This window comes from Bemisia tabaci, chromosome 2 (assembly GCF_918797505.1).
Source record: "Bemisia tabaci chromosome 2, PGI_BMITA_v3".
Classification (NCBI taxonomy): Eukaryota; Metazoa; Arthropoda; class Insecta; order Hemiptera; family Aleyrodidae; genus Bemisia; species Bemisia tabaci.
The window spans coordinates 53,416,544-53,437,461 of NC_092794.1; the positions used below are offsets into that span (position 1 = coordinate 53,416,544).

The 20,918-nt window shown below is 40.1% G+C and overlaps 1 protein-coding gene across 1 annotated transcript in view; it reads right to left on the reverse strand.

The window, feature by feature from the left end:
• Positions 1–4,483: 4,483 nt before the first annotated feature.
• Positions 4,484–20,918, reverse strand: part of LOC109030311 (uncharacterized) — a 32,745-nt gene continuing 16,310 nt past the window's right edge. The window contains exons 2-4 of the mRNA XM_019041595.2: positions 16,371–17,341; positions 12,256–12,525; positions 4,484–10,970 (exon numbers count right to left, since the gene is read on the reverse strand). Coding sequence (XP_018897140.1) covers positions 10,855–10,970; positions 12,256–12,525; positions 16,371–16,554 — 570 coding nt within the window. The 5' untranslated portion in view covers positions 16,555–17,341 and the 3' untranslated portion in view covers positions 4,484–10,854. The remainder of the gene's footprint in view (positions 10,971–12,255; positions 12,526–16,370; positions 17,342–20,918) is intronic.

Here is a 20,918-nt window from a genome sequence, read left to right on the forward strand (position 1 = left end):
ATTCAATCAGATTTAAGCTTAAATCAAATGGAAATCCGCTCAAATTAAGAGGCTTGGTTCTTCATTTAAGCTTAAATCTGATGGAATCAAGAGTACTTTTTCTTGTCAATGTTTTTACGAGTCTGGACTCTAGATCCAATGTGTTTTTTTTCCAGTAAGTGATGACAGTCTGATGTATAATATTAGGTACAAGAAAAAGAGAATATTTACAGTTTTTATAAGCCACGCTCAGGGCTCAAATTGTAAATTTTCGTCGTTTATTTTGAAAAAAAAATTGAGCCACTCGGAGCTTTTTTCTTCGTGATATTGCAGAGTGGTTTCTCTTTTAAAAAATGAAATTTCTTACTGATCTAGAAAAATGTTGCTTCATGGGAAAGTGTACCCCATAAAATGCAATTTCTGATACTAATTACCTACAATATGCAAGCCCATGTAAAATTATAATGCCTCCATAAAAATGCGTCTATCGACTAAGTTTTTGATCTCGATTTTGATATCAATGGATAAAGGAAACAAGAGCCTCAACTGGTTTTGAGGACTTTACAACATTCTAGAGAAACTGCAAACTGCAAACTGTCTCATTGAAATGGGCCGGGGAAGAGAGGGAGGTCATAATGTTTATAGATCGTAAGTATCTTAAATTATACTTATGAGGGCGGTAAACCTTTATGTTTTTGAGATATCCATCAAAGGGACAAATTGTTGAAAAACTCAAATACTAAAGAAAATAATAAAAAAAAACGCACGCAGGCGTACTTAAACACTTATTTAAAATTAAGGAAAAACCGTAAAATGATTCAATTAATCCATTTTTGAGAGCACAGTATTTTGCCAAATGTTTCTTGCAGATGTAAGTATAGGAGAGACAGTTAGTTGAAGTGAGATGGATGTAGGTGTAGGGCGCGGGGGCTGACAATAGAATCTTGGCCGTGAGAGGGTGTCACGGACGACGGACCGCTAGGAGACGCGAAATATTCACTTGCTCTTTCTTTCAATCAGCCGTGCTGACGGGACTCAACCCTTCACTTTCGCTCATTTCCAAACTGAACGTCGTTGCCTTTTTCTTTCGAGTTCCAGTCACCATTCCTGCGCATGACTGTTACTTGCCAATAAAATGGAGTAATTTGGCATCCTCTCTTCCTCATGCATATTTTCTGAATGATGGCAAAACTGATCAAACATAGCCATCCGATTTCCGCAAGGGGCGATTGATGATTACTCCAACCTATGCAAGTATGAGAATGTTGATGATTGACCGTTGAGTGCCAAATTGTGCCCTATATTATGAAAAGAACAGGAATTTGGTGTATTGATTTTTACTGTCAACTTCCTGTTTTAATAAAAGAGGCTATCCGAAAAATTGAGAGCAAGATTTAGTGAGAAGAATTATTCCGATGGTTTAAGTTAAAAAACTACGTACCTCCAACCGCGACTTTGTAAATCTCTTCTCGCGTTTCATTTTATATGGGTAAAGGGACCAACTAAATTTATTTGACAGTTTCTGCAAATTTTCTCCTCTCATTCAAAAACACTACCCAAGAATTCAAAGACAGTATTATGATCAGTTTTCTGCTAAAAAATAATGAAACACTGTTTTTCACAAGATTTTGGACCGTTCCTTTCGAGGTACAAAAAAAAATTACGGCAAATTTTACCAGAAGTACGGTCAATTCTATCATGAGTCTACTTGATTTTTCATACAGTGATACTGAATGGTAAAGATATTCAAACATCTGGAAAAACTTACTATACTTTCGGTGCATTCGGCTAGAGTCGCGGCATTTTTTACTACAGAAGCCAAGATGTATGTCATACCAAAAACTCCAACACTTTTCTAAACTTTTAAGCTGTGTAAATTTTAATTTTTACACTAAAATGTTTCTAAAAACAACGAAATTGACATTTGGTCTCCTCCTCCGTTTCTGTGGCCAGCTTTCCTTTTTCTGTAACATTGCTAAAGTCGACGTGACAGTGCGAAGGATTAAAAAAATTACAACTATCTAGTTAATTATATATCCGTAAATTAAATACCTAGTTGCCTTCCTTGGTAGCTTTAAATCGGAAAACCTCTCAAGACGCCTTTGATTTGTTTCCAGCCTTATCTCAAGCTTGCTCACGGCTGTTGCCATTCCCAACCCTTTTTTGAAGCGTGGTGCTAAAAAAACGACCCTTTGCGGCTCGCGCCCTTTTATGCTGTTTTCTTCGTCCTGTGCTTTGCTCTGTAATGTCGAGATTATTTTTCCTGAGTTGGCGGAAATCGTTGCTTTACATATGTCTACGACGCAACGCTATGTTAGACCAGACTTGAGGGCCCTCCCTTTCTTAATACACGATCATAGAGTTCCCCCTGTTGCTCTCAATAAGTTCGAAATTCATGGTATTATATTTTATAACTTAAATTCCTTAATAAAATTTAAAAGCTTCTACCGACCATTGTTTTTCAACCAAGAAGCGATATGAGCTCGAATAAGTTTGAATTTTTATCTCGACTCTGCTATCTTCGATGAAACTGTCGTGAGCCAAAACGTCCCATTCCATCATGCGAATATGGGCCTTCTCACTCGCAGAGCAAAATTTCGCCCGAGTCAAAAACGCCCGATTTTCCGGTCTTTTCAACACTGGGCGAGCCGAGAAGGGCTGCGGCCTCAGGTCCGAACCAAAGGTAGACCTGCCGCCGCAGAGCCGCCAAGTCAAGGGTAGAATTGCCGCCGTCGCCGGCCACTGACCAGAGGGTTGGATTTTCTCAGGCAGGCGGCTTGCGCTTGCCGCGTCGTCGCCGCGAGGGTTTTCCCCTGGACCTCGAAACCGAACACTGTGAGACTGAGAAAGCCGCCGTGTTTGGCCCAACCCTCTCCGCGATCCGCGACGCGCCTTCGCACCAGCAGCCCCGTCACGTCGTCGCCGGTCGCTCGACTCATAGTTACATAAACAAAGGCGGGTCGGGCACCGTTCCTGTCCCAAGCGCAGCGCCGCTCCTCGGACAGCGTAAAATCCAAAGGCACTACCCAGTAGCACAAAATAATATTTTCACCATTTTTTTGAAATTACCGCTGGGGTGTCTACAAGAACCGTTCCCGCTTGTGCTACCCTTGAAAATCGAAAAATTGGCTGTGAGAGGTTGATCCGAAAAAATTTTAGCCTAGCTCATCAACATTCGTCGAGGAGGCAGTGAGCACAATCGTAATAAGAGGAGAATAGAAGATAGAGTACTCTCAACGAAGGATACTTCCCTCGGATTGGGTCATTTTTATTTTTTTTGCTTAGTGACGTGACGTGAAAGAGGCCTGGTCCAGAGGGTCTGCAGTCTGCACTCCCCTCCTTGAAGGAAAATTTCTCCAAAGAAACATAATTCTGCGTTATTATTTGGAAATCACCCCACCCCATGCAAAATATATGGCTAACGTGTTAAGTGCTTCATAAAGCGCACCATCGGCCAACAGGTGCATCTCTTGGATAAGTTATTAAATTGATTTAACTTTTTCTTCAGTAGATTCGATCAATTGAACCGATTTTCACTAAATAATAACAGTAACGTAAAAAAACGGAAAATGTTGAGGATTCTCATGTTGCACATTTCTATCGTAAAATCAATGCTGTGGTGACTTGATAAGCGGGAAAGTTCCCACGTCAAACGAAAACAACGCAAATGCTTCACTAAAGAGTCGCATTCGGTAATTATCGATGCGATCATTGAGTTCGGCGTGAAATTTAAAAGTTTTAACAAGAGAGCCATTACATTTCATTCGAAGCCGAAAATACATGTATAAGTCTGGGCAGTCAAATTAGACGCCGTAAAAATTAGAACATTTTTGGGCAAACATAGAATCAACGTCTAAATCTCGGCGAGGAGCTCCTGGATCCAGGCCTGGCTCACCGTGGCATTCTCCTCATTGTGTCGATGCCGGGTCTTTACCTGTCTACGGTCCTCAAGTCTATTGGGAGCCCAAAATTTGCGGACCAATTTTTTTAACGTTTGTAAATTTTCCTTTTATTTCGACGGATTCAGATTCAGCTTGCAATCCTGATGAAAAATATGTATAGTTAAAAGTAAGTATAACTAAAAGTTATTGAATTACAAAACTCGCGAATTTCTTCCGCGCTTCTAAAATGCTTCTCATTGCATTTTTTTTATTTCTGGATCGCGAACTTACCAATATATCTACTCAAAAGTATACATATTTTTCATCAGGATTGCAAGCTGAATCCGAATCCGTCGAAATAAACGGACAATTTTCAAATATTAAAAAAATTGGTTCGCAAATTATTCGCCACCAGTAGATCATCAAGGGTCACGCCGCCAGGTAAGAACCCGGCGCGGATACAATGGAAAGGTATCCTCGACCCGTCGGTGGATTCGGACACACCTCGGACGCACCTCGAGAGCACCTCGAGTGCACCCGAGAGCACCTCGAGTGCACCCCGAGTGCACTCGAAGCGCACCCACTCTCACACTACACACTTAGTGCGTTCGGAGTGCACTCCGAACGCACTAAGGGCATTTTATTTTTACTAGGGTCGGCTATAAAAGGCTAAAAGAAATTGTGTAGCCGGCTATAGAAGCTATTGGAAATCTTACAGCCGGCTGTAGGTCTATGGTATTTTGGAACACAGATTCTACTGCCAATTTTTACCAGGGAAATGTCTCGGGTAAAACGAGTTTATTCTCAAATGCATGTATACGTATACTGTATGCTTAAGATCAGTCAAGATCGCACGTAAGTCTGCCCTAACGTCCATAATAATTTTTTGGTGACTCATCAACATATGCTAAATGTTGGTGTCAAAAGTACGGATAGAATTCGACTCTTCGGCACCGGATAATACGGTACAGACAGTATTCCAGATAGCGTTGCGGAATAATGTATAATATAACTTAATAACATATGAGCGCATAATATTCCATCAGACTATGGCAATCTTAATTATAATTTTTTGTCAAATTTTGGTGAACGAGCAACGTCGACGGTGTGAGGCTGTAACCACGTATCTCGTTTGCGGTGTTTGAAAATCTCCGCTCCAATTTCATGTTTTTAAAAGAGAAAAAATTGACATCATTCCTTGAAGTTTCCGCAGAATTTTCTCCGCACAGAGAAGACAAATAACGGCAGTTTTAAAGAATTGCCGCTAAGTTTAGTTTTCCATTTAAAATTTTAAGTATGACAGGAAGTCTGCAACGTCGCAAACAGAGATACGTGGTTGGGGGCTTCCACCGTCGATATGTGACTGCCCAAAAGGGTATAGGTACCTCAGCTCACGGAGGCACTTTTCTCAGGAAAGCGATTTTTCTCATAATTTACGTTAAGATTGAAAAGACAAAAATTTAATTTTCGACGGGAAACTTTGATCATCCAAAGAATAAGATGCAAAGTTAGCGCATTTTTGTACCGATAAAAGGTGTAAACTTACATTCAGTCCAACGATTTAAATATCTAAAATAGGCAGTTAAATTGAAATAGCTTTTTCTCGCGACTACCGTTCTTGGACTGTAAAGTTTGAAAAGAAAAAGCTCCAGGTTGGCCGACATTATCTTTTGGGTGATTTTGTCCCAAAGAATTTTGGGAAAATTCTCTAGACTCTGGTTCTATCAGCACAATTTTGGACATAGCCATGCGGTTAACATTAAACATTTTCGATTATGTCTGAACGCAATCGAGTAAAATACTGGAGTGAAAAAATGAGGAGCGATACATTTTTGATTGGAAAAGAATTATGATAGAGACCAAGAGATAAACGAAACAGAAATGAGCCCTAGAAAACAAGACATGTTTTGAAAATATGTTCTTGACAATTATTTTGAATTAAAATTAACTATTTATGTGAAATACATTTAAAAGCGTTTTCTTTGTTGAAAAATGCAAGAGTTGCTTCTAAAGTAGACTTCCCTGTTATTTTCTCGACATCTACCGAAGTAACCGTATCTGTGATAGTTCGTTAGTGCACCATATTTTTACCTCTAAAATAAGCTATTTTTTCTTTCACTTTTAGATGGCTCTGTGACTTAAACGCATTTCCTCGGACTCGTTGTAGCTTGTGAGGATGTCGAGAAAAAAGTGAAGTTATCGTCTGAAATGATCCGTGTATTATCAGACAAACATTATGCCACTATTAATATGTTTTTAAAAGGCTTTAATGTAAGATACATTATTAAACCAAAAAAGTCAATTATGTTGAAATTATATAGTCTCATAAATCCGACAGAAATTATGGCGAGACATCAGATTTGCATAACATTAGTTCGAAAATTTTAAATAAAAATTTATGTGAACTGAATAATACATTTTACAACTGTTGAGACACATTCTGAATGGGGTTAACTGCTGCCGTGCTGAGCAAAAACCCCTTATGAACATTTGAGAGTTGCCAAATGGTCTCCATTAAAAACTCATTTCCAAGGAGTTATGAATAATTTCGTTTGGAAGTTTCAGATAAGATCTGATCAGGAATAAAAGTCTTTGAAAAATTCGAAGAAAAATATTCACAGATTTCCAAAAAATTCAAATTTTATCAAAGGAAATTTGGTAATGTCTGAAGTTTCAAGTGGAGTTGTTGCTTAGAATGACAATATGGTTCAATGGTTTAGAATTTATTGGTATCAGTATACCCCGTAATCGTTAATTAAACTAGTGTGAGCTTATGAATATTAAACATAACGAACTTCCCTAAATTTTTTTTGGGCTGGTGATTAATTTTCTATTTAAACCTAAAAGAGATCTTTTGTAAGAAAATAAAAATGATCAAACGTCCAAAAATGCAACAATTAACAGGAATGTACTGGAAACTAAGGCGGATCCCTAGTGGAAGTGACCATAGATATCGTTCTATGAAACGCATGTTGCAAAATTTCAGGTTTTTAAGGTTTTAGTAAAAAAATGACTAATATCGCGTCTTTAAAAGAAAATTTCATCCGACATTAACTGGAGAATTTTTTTAAAGAAGGAGCTCTGAATTGAATCTAATTTCTTGATTAGGGAGGAGTACATTGATTGACTTTAAGTGTGGGAACACTACCACCAATAACTAATTATCAAAATCCTGATCACCCTGAAAACTATTGGTTCCTTTTTACTCAGACTCAACTATTCAATACATTCGGTCTAAAGGGATGGTAGGACAAGGAGTGCTGGTGAACACGTCTATCCTTCTGATTTCGTCCAAATTTTGCAATTCGGAACTTTGATCTCTGGCTCAGTTTAGAAAAAGAAAAAGAAAAAGAAAAAGAAAAAGAAAAAGAAAAAGAAAAAGAAAAAGAAAAAGAAAAAGAAAAAGAAAAAGAAAAAAAAAACGTAATCACCATTAGTTTCTCTGTGGCGTTTTTACGGATGATCCAGAAATTGTAGTTCGTATTTGCAAAATGAAGTCCATTTGATCGTCTGACCAAAATCTTGACATGGTCAATTGTCCACACTGATCAAAGGTGTTAAAAATGTTTATTTTAATTTGAAAAAAACTTTTCCCTTTGATTAAAAAAAATACTGTCTATAATTTAAAGACATTTTTTCCACTTTGAGTAATTTCATCACCAAAGCGGAGCTTTCTTTATTAAACTAAAATTTTAAAAAAGTTAAAATCAAAATAAACCTCTTTGTGGGTAAATAAAAAATTACTTCTTAAGAACAAAAAGGTCCATTCTTCAAACCAAAAGGTATATTTTTTAAAATTGAAAACGTTCCCTCATTGTACTACGTGCCTTTGTGACACTGAAATCAGTCCGCTCAAGGCCCACAAAGAGCTGATTTTCCAAGCAGATGCAGATTTTAATGACTGCTTATATAATTTCATTTGCTTGCAGCATTGTGAACTTTCCTTAATTAATATATTAAAATGTGCTTCATTCGTTTAGAAACCAATTTCGAGAGTTCCATAAAAACATCCGCCTTTTTTAATAGATCGGTTTTGTGATAATTTTAGCAACAAGCGTAGGTGACAGGGCGATGACGCCCTGGTAAAAATTGGCGATAGGAGCTGCGTTTCAATATACCATAGGAGTTCTTATAGCCGACTGAAGAAGGCGATAGAAAATCATATATCTGGCAGTAGAAAGTGGAAAAAATCATACGGCCGGGCTACACGAAGCGATAAAAAATTATACAGCCGGGCTGTAGTTCCTATCGCCGGCCTTTACACTTTATCGCCTGGCTGTTGCTTTTTCGCCATCGGCTATAAAAGGCTATAAGAAATTGTGTAGAAATTCGTGTGCTTTGTAAATCCTTAAGTTTGTACGGAATCACCTTAATATTTACAAAACTCACATTATATTTTCCTTTACTGCATATTTTTTTTTCATCAATTAAAATGAGAATAATCCATACAGAGTGTGCAAACATTTCAAAGTCATGACTCATGAGTTGAAAAACGCTAACTCCAGGAGATTAAATAATAGAGCCTAACACAAAGCGGAGCAGCGGCGCACTGGCGCCTACAAACCTAACAGGGATACTTCACGCATTGCACAATGCGTGAAGTATCCCTGTTAGGTTTGAAGGCGCCTATGCGCGTTCCGCGCTGGCTGCCCGCTCGCCGCGCCGCGCCGCAGCGTACCACGGAGCTTGAAGCAACTATTTCACACCAGAGGTATTGCACAGTATCATACATCCGTAATTAGTAACGTTTAGCGTACACTTTATCGCCAGGATGTTGCTTAGTCGCCATCGGCTATATAAGGCTATAAGAAATTGTGTTGCCGGCTATAGAAGCTATTGGAAATCTTACAGCCGGCTGTAGGTCTATGGTATTTTGGAACACAGATTCTACTGCCAATTTTTACCAGGGCGTCGCTCCTTGACGGGAGAGCATATCTCAATTCCCACACGAGCCCTGCTTTCCGTACTGCCTTGCCAAGGAAGAACGCCGTATGAACATTTGAGTGTTGTCAAATTTCCTCCGATAAAATGTTTATTTTTAAGGAATGTTATGAGTATTTTGTCTTGAAATTTTCAGGAACTTTAGATGAAATTGCGAACAAAATTATCTAAAAATTTGGAAGGAAATATTCATAAGTTCATCAGAAAATCCTTGTTTTATCCAAGGAAAATTGGCAACGCCTGAAGGTTGAATTTATACGGACATTTTCCTTAGCACGGCAGCGTAAACATAACTTAATGCGTACTGAGACTAAAGTGGAAGTAAAGATACACGCTCACATCAAAAGAGCAACGATAAGTTGTCGTCTCCAAACGGGTGGTTGCAATGACAAGAGAGGTACCTAAGTATTAGACTAACTGACGGCAACTCACGAGAAACCTTATAGTTAGTCCATCATTTTACCCTTAGTCTATGAGAACCACCCGTTTCAACCAACAGGATCGCTCCATCTTCCCTTTGTCTTCTTCGCCTGTTGCTTTGTCTATCAATTTCAACAATCAGTCAACTGATCCATAGTCGGTCCCATTTTGGGGCCCAAAGCATCCTCCAGCATAAGGGCAGCGTCGCACCACGGTCTTCCGTGTGAAGGATCTGTAATGCCCGTTTGATTCAACCGCATTGTTGCCACATAGGACGGGAAAATACGTATTTTCCCCCCATTTAAACCAACGTAAAATACCCACTTTATCGCAAAAAGTGGCAACCTTGTCCAACCAACGCACAGTAGAACGAGCCATTGGGAGAGGTCGGAGATGAAATTATAGACTGGAATGCAAAGTTTCATATTTATTTTGCCACGATTTAAATTGCTGAGTAAACTTTTGGTGGGAATTCTACAAAAACAAAAAAAAAACAAAAAAAAAAACAAAAAAAAACAAACAAACAATAGAGACACTTTTAAACCTCTCCCTTTCATATTAAATAAGAGGATAAACATCTTTAAAGTTTCAATGTCCTGGTCGGACCTCTTCCATAGACTTGCGACCCACTGTGCGACGGCTAAATTTACATAAGTAAGATCATCAATGGCAGTCTAATGTCAGGTTATCGCGCTGTTTCAGCAGGCTAATTACTTTAATTGATAGACAAAGCTATAGACAAAGAACACCTAAGAAAAATGAAGCAATGCTGTTGGTTGAAACGGGTGATTGTCTCAAGACTAAGAGGGAAAGAGACCAACTCTACCGTCTGAGACTAAGTCTAACTGTAGGGAGGGTCTCTCGGTTGCCCCTCTCTAAGAGGTTGCCTCTGGTCAGTTTTTAGTTGCCTCATTTCGTCGCTCCTCTGACGTTAGTGCGTATCTCGGTTTGCTCGTGACCCCTGTGCTCCGTATACCTCCATGCTTTCTAGGGCTCATGTGAAAATAGAGAGACGCCCTTACGTCAAAGGAACGACGATTTATCCATTGCAACCACCCGCTTTCCACCATGAGGACAGCTCATTTCCTCTTTGTCCTCTTTGTCTGGCTTTGTCTATCAATTTTAATAAACAGCCCACATCAGCGGGCTGATTGTTGAAATTGATGGACAAAGCTATAAACGGAGAAAGACAAACGGGATGGGGGGAAGGGATTCTATTGGTGGAAGCGAGTGATTGCAATGGATAAAGGAGGTAGATAAAAGACTAACTAACGGCAATTCACGTGAAACCCTTTAGTTCGTCCATTACTTTCTCCATTAGTCTGTATGAACCACCCAAATTAACCATTAGCATGACTCCACACTCATTATGACCTCTTTGTCTATCACTTTGTCTATCGATTTCAAGAATCAGGGCGCAGGGGAGGATCGTGGCATGGTAAGATGTACCTCCTACAGATGAGCAGAGACGAGGCTCGATTCATAGCTGAAATCAGCGACGATTGGTCCAGCACGGAGTACGCTGATGGTTTCCGAGGTTGAGGTAAAGGTAAAGGTAAGGCTAAATGTGAAGGCAAGAGGGTGGTAACAGGGAAGGAGCGCAGTCACGATTTGCGTCTCCTGGAGACATCCATCACCTGGACAGATACAGCCAAAGGTCTTCAAATTTTACTATGCCGTCGTCGTCGAACTTGTCGCACACCAACCCTCGATACCGCTGTCTCACGTCAGATCCATAACTGTCAGCTTCTGCAATAAAAAAACGAGAATGACGAAAGATTAGCACACGCGTGTCGCGAAAGCATGTTTGGTTGGTTAGTGGGCCAATACGTTTACTTGAAGATGCCTTAAAAACCCACAGATAAGAGAGATCGATACAAATATAGAAATATAGATGGTAAACAATAAGGTGTTAGAATAGTGCTGAGTACACACTCCCCTGTGGAGAAAGCTAGACCAAAAAATTTCCAAAACTTTCAATGAGAGTAAAAAATTTGAGCTCTGATGAATATCAATGCAAGATTGAGACCTTTGCTTTCCCCGCAGAAGAGTGTGGACCTAGCGCTATTCTACATTCTACTATCTTGTTTTTTACCGTTCGGGCCACATTTTTAGTGTTTGTTACTTGTATAGATGGTAGTATCACGTGCAGGAAGGGGGATTAAATGACAAGGAAATAAAAAGAGGGTGGGGGGAGGATTTGCAAAAATGAAGAACGACATAGAAAGAATAAATCATATTTAGAAATTGGTTTTTTAAAAAGGAAAAATATTTTATTAACAAGGATACACCGAGAAGAATTCGTATATGTGATCCTGTTTTGCTTTCGGTTGATAGGAAAAATAACACAAACCATCCCAAATTTTATGATGATTTCGGGACAGTTTGCGTCGAGTTTAACATAGACAACAATCGCAATTCGCTTGGATGCGACTATTCGAGCTCTAGGGATGTCCGTATTGCATGCACACAATATTGAAGACGCTTGGGATTCCTTCATCACAACAACGCCTTGCTGCAGTAATTCGAGCTCAAGGGAGGGGTGTCCTTGTAGCATATCGATGGTGAAACTGCGAAAACGCTGACGATTGAGGTGTTTAAAGATGTCAGCTCCTTCCGTATGATTCCAACAAGTTATTACTGAAGATTTTCGCGAATACTATTGGAGTATTGGAAGGACAAAGGAAAATCGTGCAAAATCCAATAACAATGGTCAACTATTTTCCCAGTAAAAAGTAAAATGTCACAGGGAATATGCAACGTTGAAAACCAAGGTACAGGAGAGTTTTGATTACTCGCGATTTGATTTATCCGCGGTTTTTTTCGATTGCATTTTGAGATTATGTCACCAAAATACTTCTACTCGTAGGACACTCAAATTAATGATAAAATTAATAATGTGATATTTTCCTGCAGTTTTTTAAAACCCTTTTAACCCTGGATCACCCTGTATATCTAGCTCCCCAAGAATTTTTGAGCCAAATCGACTGGCCGATTACGATAATACGTGGTAAGTGTGAATGAAAACACTGACCTGCTAAGGGTGAAGAGATGATATGATTATTAGTAGAACTAGTATTAATATGATGTGTAGGAGGTAAGGCAGTCTTAAAAGGAGAACTAGAGAGCAACGTCTCTGAGGAATTATCAAAATTCTTGATCACAATTTCGCGGCTCACGGGTCGGGGTTCGTTGCCCCGCCACCCGTGGCGCTGTGGGTCGTAAGGCTCCAACGTCCTCACATAATCGCGCAGCGTCAGTGGTCCCATCTCCAAGCTGGGGTTGAACTTCTCGCAATTCTCATCTGCAAACATATCCAATTTCATAAGATACCTGGTGGATCGAGGCGGCAGTACTACCGTGCTAAGGAGGAACACCATATGACCCTCAAGGCGTTGCCAAATTTCCTTCGACAAATTACGAATTTCCCGGAAAATTTGTGCTTATCTCTCTTTCAATTTTATGGAAGATTTCGTCCGTACTTTGATCTAAAAAGTCTGAAAATTGCAAGGACAAATATTCATAACTTTTTTCAAAAATAGATATTTTTGAGAGAGAATTTGGCAGCATTCGAATGCTCATATGGCGTTTTTCCTTAGCACGGCTTATTTCCGTTACGTTGGAATTGAATTGCACTGGGTGACAATTTGCTCCATCCATGATCAAAATACTTTACATTAAAGGAAGCGTATCGATAAGGGCCGTTTTTCGGTCCATCCTGGCTGAATTTTCGCGACTCTGTGATTTTTGACTCATTGAAGGTTTATATTTAAAGGGATTTTTTTATGATTTGGTCATTTTCGTTCTCTTTTCCGGTCCGATACTGGCTTAAACATGGGTCTGAAGGCCGACTTAGCGAGGGATGCGGATTTCTTCGGCCTTTGGCCGCAAACCTGGAGAATCTGCATTTTTTGTTAAAATTGGCCTTCAGATCTATGTTTAGGTCAGTATCGGGAGGAATGACCAGAAGTAATCGAACCATGATGCATGCCGTAAAATTAAGACCTTGAACGAGCAAAAAAATTGTCCAGTTGAGGAAATTCAGGGTGAGCCCCAAAACGGCCCTTGTCGATACTCCTCCTTTGATTCAACTTGAGGCATTTTCAGGAAAACCTCAAAACAATCGAAATTTGTGGGGAAAAAACTGACCAGCTCCTGGATAGGCATCCAGGGACCAATTTGGTGGAGAAAATGATACTTTTGACCCATGAAAAGGGATAAAAAGGGTACTTTTGGCTCCTGCAATCTCGATTTCAGTGACATGGTCCTCTTTAAAGTGATTCCAAATGATCTAAAGCAGCAATCCGCCCATTACGTACCGCTTCTATAATATTTGTGACTTCGAGGAGTATTAATTATCGTAATCTACAAATCATTAATGGAAGAAACTGATCCAAAACGTGTAGCAGTATTAAAACTGAGTAGTATCACATCAAAATGAAGATTCACTGAAAATGTATATCGAAAACTACGAAAAGGGACTTCACTGTTTGATTCAGTGCTGATATAGATTTTCAATGAATTTACGCAAATTTGATGTCATACCACTCAGTTTTGATGCTGCCACACGTCGCGCAGTAAATCGAGTCAATCGGAGTGGTCGAACAACATTTGGAAACTTCAAACGCTTGTAACTGCGTTTGTACCATTCTTTGAGGCTCTAAAAGTGGTTCCATTGGTTTTCTCGTGAAATTTTCATTCAAAAGCACCCCTTGCAATTCAAAATGTGACGAAATAAACATCAAAATTTGCAGTATTAGTCAAAAATTTCATGTTCGACCTCTCTGATTGACTCGATCACAACACACAGACACACAGTGGTTTGACGCACAGTGGTGCGTCGTAGATTAGTTTCTTCCATTAACCCCCAGATGCTCAAGCCCAAAAAAATGGACGAAGGCTTACTAAAAACACGTTGCCCGCAAGTTGCATCCGACCGGCACTTACGAGCTTCAGATATAGATTTACAAATACATCGTAAAAAAAGATCAAACATCAAATTAAAAAAAAAAAAAAAAAAAAAATCGAGCGTTAACACAGCCGAGAATAGGAGAGACGTAATCAAGCCTCGTTTTTTTAACTTCAGTACCAAATTTGAGCAACATCTCTCTGGCAGCATGGAGCGAAGCCGAAGCATCGCGAGTTCACGCATCGCGCCATAGCGCCTTCAATTTTACAGACGCAACACGGACATCCATTAAGCACGAATAGTTGTATCTCTGCGCCGTCATCAACAAACGTCCGCTCACTTGCTCTATTTCCATTTTGTGTTGGTTCCGTTTATCGTATTTTTACTGTGGTGCTTCAAGGGCCACGTGAGTAAAAACTATCAAAATCAGTGTATTTGACTCGATTTAAGACTTTCCGCTTAAAAAAAATTCCTGGGCATCTAAAGGTAAATTATAGTAGGTTATGGTAATTATTGCTTCTCAAACGCACAAACAGTGTAGAAGCGCAACGTAGTGGTAGACACCGCCCTGAATCATTTAGAATCATTTTAAGAGTACGGTAATCAGCCTCCTCAAGTATTATTACTAAAGAAAGGAGAGTTGTGAGCCTGTTTCAGGGGCGCACGCTTTTTGCAGGTTAGGAAGTGAAGCACTGCTACCCTAGGAGTGAATTAATCATTTTTATTGTTTATTCAATTATTCATCATAGAATCTTTGAAAATACTTACTAGGGTGATTTCACGATAACAGGAATAGTTAAAATGTGAAATACCTTAGAAATAAAAGTGCACCAATTTTAACAGGATTTCATTACCTCATTTTAAAGGTATTAAACTTCCTTTTTCCAGCTTTGGCACGCTCTATTTTGATTCAGTGCAAAGTTAAAGTGATTGATAAACAAGCCATTGAATCAGGTATCAGCGCTTCCCGCGGGACTGCTGAAGGTCCACGCAAACATGGCGGCCCTGCCAAATTGTGTCGGTTACGTAACAGACACAGCGTAACCGACACTCAAAAATGTGAGATTAAAGATGATACAACAGATGAAACTTGGCAATTCTTGAGTTATGAGGTGGAATTAATGCTGCCTTAAAAGTTTTCTAAGCTTTGGAGACTTCCTTTTAGTTTAATACTATTAAATTGAGGTTTTTGCGTAGTGAGGAATTAGTGCTACACACGTAAAAATCACTGGTTTTCATAATAATTAAAGTTTTCATTGTAAAAAAAAGTGACTTATTAGTAATAGCTTTGTCAAGAAGACTTCAGCGAACAATTTGATGGCAGTTCTGAAACTCCTGACTCCATCTGGCGAGATAAACACTGCACTTTATACAACTGCAAAAATTTGTTGCCAAATGTGGCGACACCTCTTTCTCATGACTTTTCTCGCTCAATAATAAACATTTCACTTCAAACTGGCAATTTTCTTGAACACTAGAGTCTCTTTTCAGCAAATATTGCCAAAGAGTTCATGATCAGTACTGATTTGTTACCGCAAATTGCTCTTTTGCTTCAAAATCGGGGTTGGCGACGCGTAACCGACCGGACATTTTCGGCCTTTAAAGTCTCATATTATTAAATATAATAATAATTCATCATATTTTTTAGCATGGATAGGTTCAGGGACATCATTCCTATTGATTAATTAATTTGGTTTTCAATCGTTTTGCCCGGTGTCGTTCAAAACCCACGGCGACACGACTATTCCTATTATCGTGAAATCACCCACTACATGAAATACGCCGATGGCTAAAGTGCGAAACCACGGATCTCCGTTTGCGACCTGGCAAACTTCTTGTCATACCTACTTTATATTTTCCTTGGTACCATAGTCAACGTAATTTCTTGAAAACTTGCTTGATTTTTCTTCCCCGTGAGCAGAATATTCCGTGTAAACAAGCCATTGGGTTGCCTTGTTTCTCCTCGAAAAAATGTTGAAACTTCGCAATGGAGATACATGGTTTAGTACTTTGGCCGTTGATGCTTGAATATTTCTCCCGCATGCAAAGGATAAAGAAGGGTAGCGTGGCGTAATTTGCGATATATCGATTTATTTACCATTTGAATCTATGGAAAAGAATCGATAGATAGGGTGCTCGCAACGAACACCTTAATAGTCGATTTTTTACTAAAGTTTCAGACAAGGAAATATCGATGATTGATTCACGCCTCACCACTGGAGGAGGAGAAAAGTACTCACTTGAATGACGAGAGTAGTTTCTTTGAGCTGGTTTCCAGCAACAGAAGATTAGTGATACGATCCATGTGAAGAAGTTCTTTCGGGAATCACTCATAACAGAGCAGCGCCCGGCGTTTTGATGGATTTCCGATTGAAGGAAAAGCCCGGCAGTTGTCATAGCAACGAGGATCCGACATCGGGTCATTCTTCCTCCAGCGAAGGCTTCCGTTTCTTGGAGGGACGCCCATTTTCTCGCAAAGCCATCAAAAGTCCATCGAGGAAATTGTACACATGGTCAACGCTTCGTAAAGACTAAATTAACAACTAGGGGAGGGTCGCGAGCGGGGGGTTGATTAAAACTAGAACGGGGAGAACAACTCGCGAAGGCAGCCAATCAATTCGAAATAATGTTCTTCCTCTTTTTCAAGTAAAGAGTGAAAATTGCACTTGTGATCGCGTATAATTTAAAAAGTTTACTATCCATTGTCTCGGCGAAAGTCACGCACGCAGGTGAGAGAGCGATAATTGACGGGGGAGTTACATTATTCGGTATTTTTCGGGACTAAAACGAGAGGCCTGAGCGGCTGGCGGCTGAGTTTCGGGGCGTCAATATTTAAAACACATGGTAGATGAAATTCTGTAGCTCAGCCATGCCAGGCTCAAAGATTTGCTATCATCGTTACGCCATTTCTTCGGAGAGGGGGTGATTGAATATGTATTGATTTTTTCGGGGTTCTAATTAAAAGCTTGTCCGAACTGCACGCTTCTTGAGAGGCGCGTGATAACGGCGTTGAAGATAAGGCATTTTATTAGGTCGGGAGCCTTACTCGGCTGGAACCTTGACGGCCGTGACCACCGTCTCCTCGAGTGGTGCCGACGGCGACGACGACGGCGGCGTCAATCAAGGCGTCGCTCCTCCTCATCCGAGCGACGCTCTCGCCGTCTCCATTCCCGCCTACCTCCTCCTGTCTTGTCGTCTTCTTGCCTTCCACCTGGAACAAAATCATCCATGCTTCGGTGAGAACATTCAGGCCAAAATCATGAAAATCAGGAAAAATCGTGCTCCCCGATGACGTCATCAAAGGGTGCTTGATGACGTTTTCAAAGGGTGCTTGATGACGTCATCAAAGCGTGCTGGAAAACTGCATCAAAGGGTGCTTGATGACGTCATCAATGGGTGCTTGATGATGTCATCAATGGGTGCTTGATGACGCTATCGATCAGTTCTACAATGACGTCATCAACCGGGAACACTCATAAATGGACTGCGTTTTGCAATTTGGAACTATAAATTCTGGCTCGTCTGAAAAAACACTTATTTTCAGAAGAAAACTAATGGCACATACGTTGTTTTTAAACCGGGCCAGAATTTATAGGTCCATATTGCAAAATGCAGTCCAAATGACAAAACGGCCAAATAAGCCTAATGGTCAATTGGCCGAATGCAGCCGAAAATGGCCGGAAATAGCCGGAGCCAGTAGCCACCCTCGAGGGGGAGGGGAGGTTACAGGGGGTACGGGAAGGGGGAGGGTTAAGGGGGGATGCAAGTAGTGCGTGGGTGAGTTTTTTTTCATGCGGTGGAAAGTTTCTGAGATATCAGACACCGCAGACTCAACGTCTAGTTTAGTTCTTTTATCAGGTAGGTCTCTGTTCATTATAATCGACCAAAATGGTAGTTGAGAGATTGCTATTTGAGAAATTGGGTATTTTTTTTCGTTTTACTTTTTCTTTTAAATTTCATCATTTTTTCTGTAAGACATCTAGTTGTTACCTTTTGATACCCTGGTAAAAATTGACGATAGGAGCTGCGTTTCAAAATACCATGGGAGTTCTTATAGCCGACTAAAGAAGGCTATTGAAAATCATATAGCCGATTGTAGAAAGCGGAGCAAATCATATAGCCAGGCTATACGAAGCTATAAAAAAGTATACAGTCGGGCTACAGTTCCTATCGCCGGGCTTTACACTTTATCGCCATTGGCTATAAAAGGCTATAAGAAATTGTGTAGAAATTCGTGCGCTTTGGAAATCATTAAGTTTGATGCGGAGCTACCTTAATATTTACAAAACATACATTATATTTTTCTTTAAGACATATGTTTTTTTCATCAATTAAATGAGAATAGTCCATACAGAGTGTGCAAACATTTCAAAATCATGAGTTGAAAAACGCTGACTCCGCGAGATTAAATATTATAGTCTAACACAAAGCGGAGCGGCGACGCACTGGCGCCTACAAACCTAACAGGGATACTTCACGCATTGTGCAATGCTTGAAGTATCCCTGTTAGGTTTGTAGGCGCCAATGCGCGTTTCGTGCTGGCTGCCCGCCCGCCGCGCCGCAGAGTGCCACGGCGCGGCGCTTGAAGCAACTATTTCACACACAGTATCGTGGCAACTCTGGTTATGTGAACTGGCAATATTCACACGGCGTTTTTCCTTTGCAGGCAGTTACTGCCATGCTAAGGAAAAACGCCGTATATGAACATTCGAGAGTTGCCAAATTTTCTCCGATAAAATGTTTATCTTAAAGGAAAGTTATGCGTATTTTTCCTTGAAATTTTCACATATTTTGGATAGAACTGCGAACAATATTGTCTGAAAAAATTGGAATAAAAATATTCATAACTTTTCCAATAAATTCGTATTTTATCAAAGGAAACTTGGCAATGTCTGATGGCTCATACGGCGTTTTTCCTTAGCACGGCAGAGTATTGCTCCTTTTCGTAGTGGTGAGTCCAGTGGCGAGGCGTGAATGATCGATTATCGATATTTCCCCATTTGAGCTGTGGTAAAGAATCGATTATGAGGGTGTTCGCTGCGAACACCCTAATAATCCATCCGGTTCCATAGGTTTAAATGGTAGATCAATCGATATATCGTAAAGTACGCCACGCCACTGGGTGAGTCTCAGTTCAGTCGAGCAATCAAAAATGATAATAGTATGATGCGAGTGCTAAATGACAGTAATGAAAATGGACTATCGTTTACTCTCGACTTAAGTTGATAGGGGCGCAGGTAGGTTCCCTCCGATTATCCGTGTCTTGAAAAGTGGATGGAAAACGAGGCACGCTCACAGGTGAACCGCACGCTGGCACTGCTTTCCCGCACCCATCGCAAAGTTGTTAGAATATCAATCGAATTACGAATGCCGGGTGCAGACACCCCCAGAGAAATTCGGGGATTCAACCAACGACCTGACTACCTTGACCGAAACTAGGTCACCTATAAAGCGCACGCAAAGGTCGCTACGTGGAAGATAAATTTCGATCAGCCCATTCCCGGATTTTTCTTGCGTTTAAATACCTAGTCGTTTTCGAAAAATCCCTTTTTTGCCTCCGCAACATCCTAGGTCCCGTAAAATAATTATTTCCGCCTTTCTAACTGCAAAAATGTCGGTCCATGTTTTGACATAGACAAATCTGAAGATCTACCTGACTAGTTTTCATAATATTTACGCTATTGGCATTCCAGATGGGCTCGTTGTATTCGAATTTTTAGACCGTCACCAAAACAGGCACTTTTGTGTTACGGAGCAGCCTTCGGAAGCTGAGCTGGGTTCAAGTCAGGGGAACTGTTTATTCAAATTGTGAAAAAAAAAAAAAAAAAAAATGCGTTTCGCGCGAGTCTACCAAGGGGTGGAAGTTTTAGAATCAAGATTTTCCTCGCAATTATTGATATCCTTCTTGATAGAAAAGGACCGAACTAGCATAAATAAAACCTGAAACAACTATCAGTATGCATTCACTTCCTTTGCGTAAAAAATACTGAGCATCTCCCGCAAATTTCAAATATTTTAAGTGCTTTTACATCGCAATATGTTTAACACTTATGATTTCCCGCAAAACGTTGTTAATGAAAAGGTGAGGGAGGGGGAGGGGGAGAGGGCGAGAGGGGCATGGAGGAGAGCGGTGGGAGTTGGGGAAGAGGGGTAGAGAGAAAGAGGATCGTACCTTTATGACGGTATAAACAAAATACAACGTTTTTTACCATGACGATTAACAAATCATACTAATTGACTTTTAAAAGAAATTTTAATCATGAAGAATGTGCGATTGCGAATCTGGAGTAAACCGTAGTCAACGTTTCAAGATATTTTCACCAAGATAATTTAGTTTCAGTATCTAAAGGAAGGAACTACTGACCCTAAGTCCGTAACATGCATTATACTTAACTTTACCCTTTCAACAAGATCGCACAAAAAATTCACTCTTGATACACAAATCGGCAAGAAAATTTTTAAAGACACCAATCGATACTGGTTTTGTGTATTAATATTGATTACTGTCTACGAAGAGCAACGCTCACAGCATATACCAATCCAGTGGTGAAAATTGCAAGTTGGCAACACCGAGAGTCGTTCATTTAAACATGGGTAAACAATCGATATTCGTCGAGTCGGACTCTTCCACTGGACTCGATCCTTCATAATAGAATTAAATAGAGGATAAACAGTAGGAGAAACTTCGAGAATGAGAATCGCCTCCTGCACTCATCCCTTCCTAATGCGTCATGTGAAACTAGATTTGCTCCGACCCCTTCAGGTTCCTGACATAACTAATTCTCATT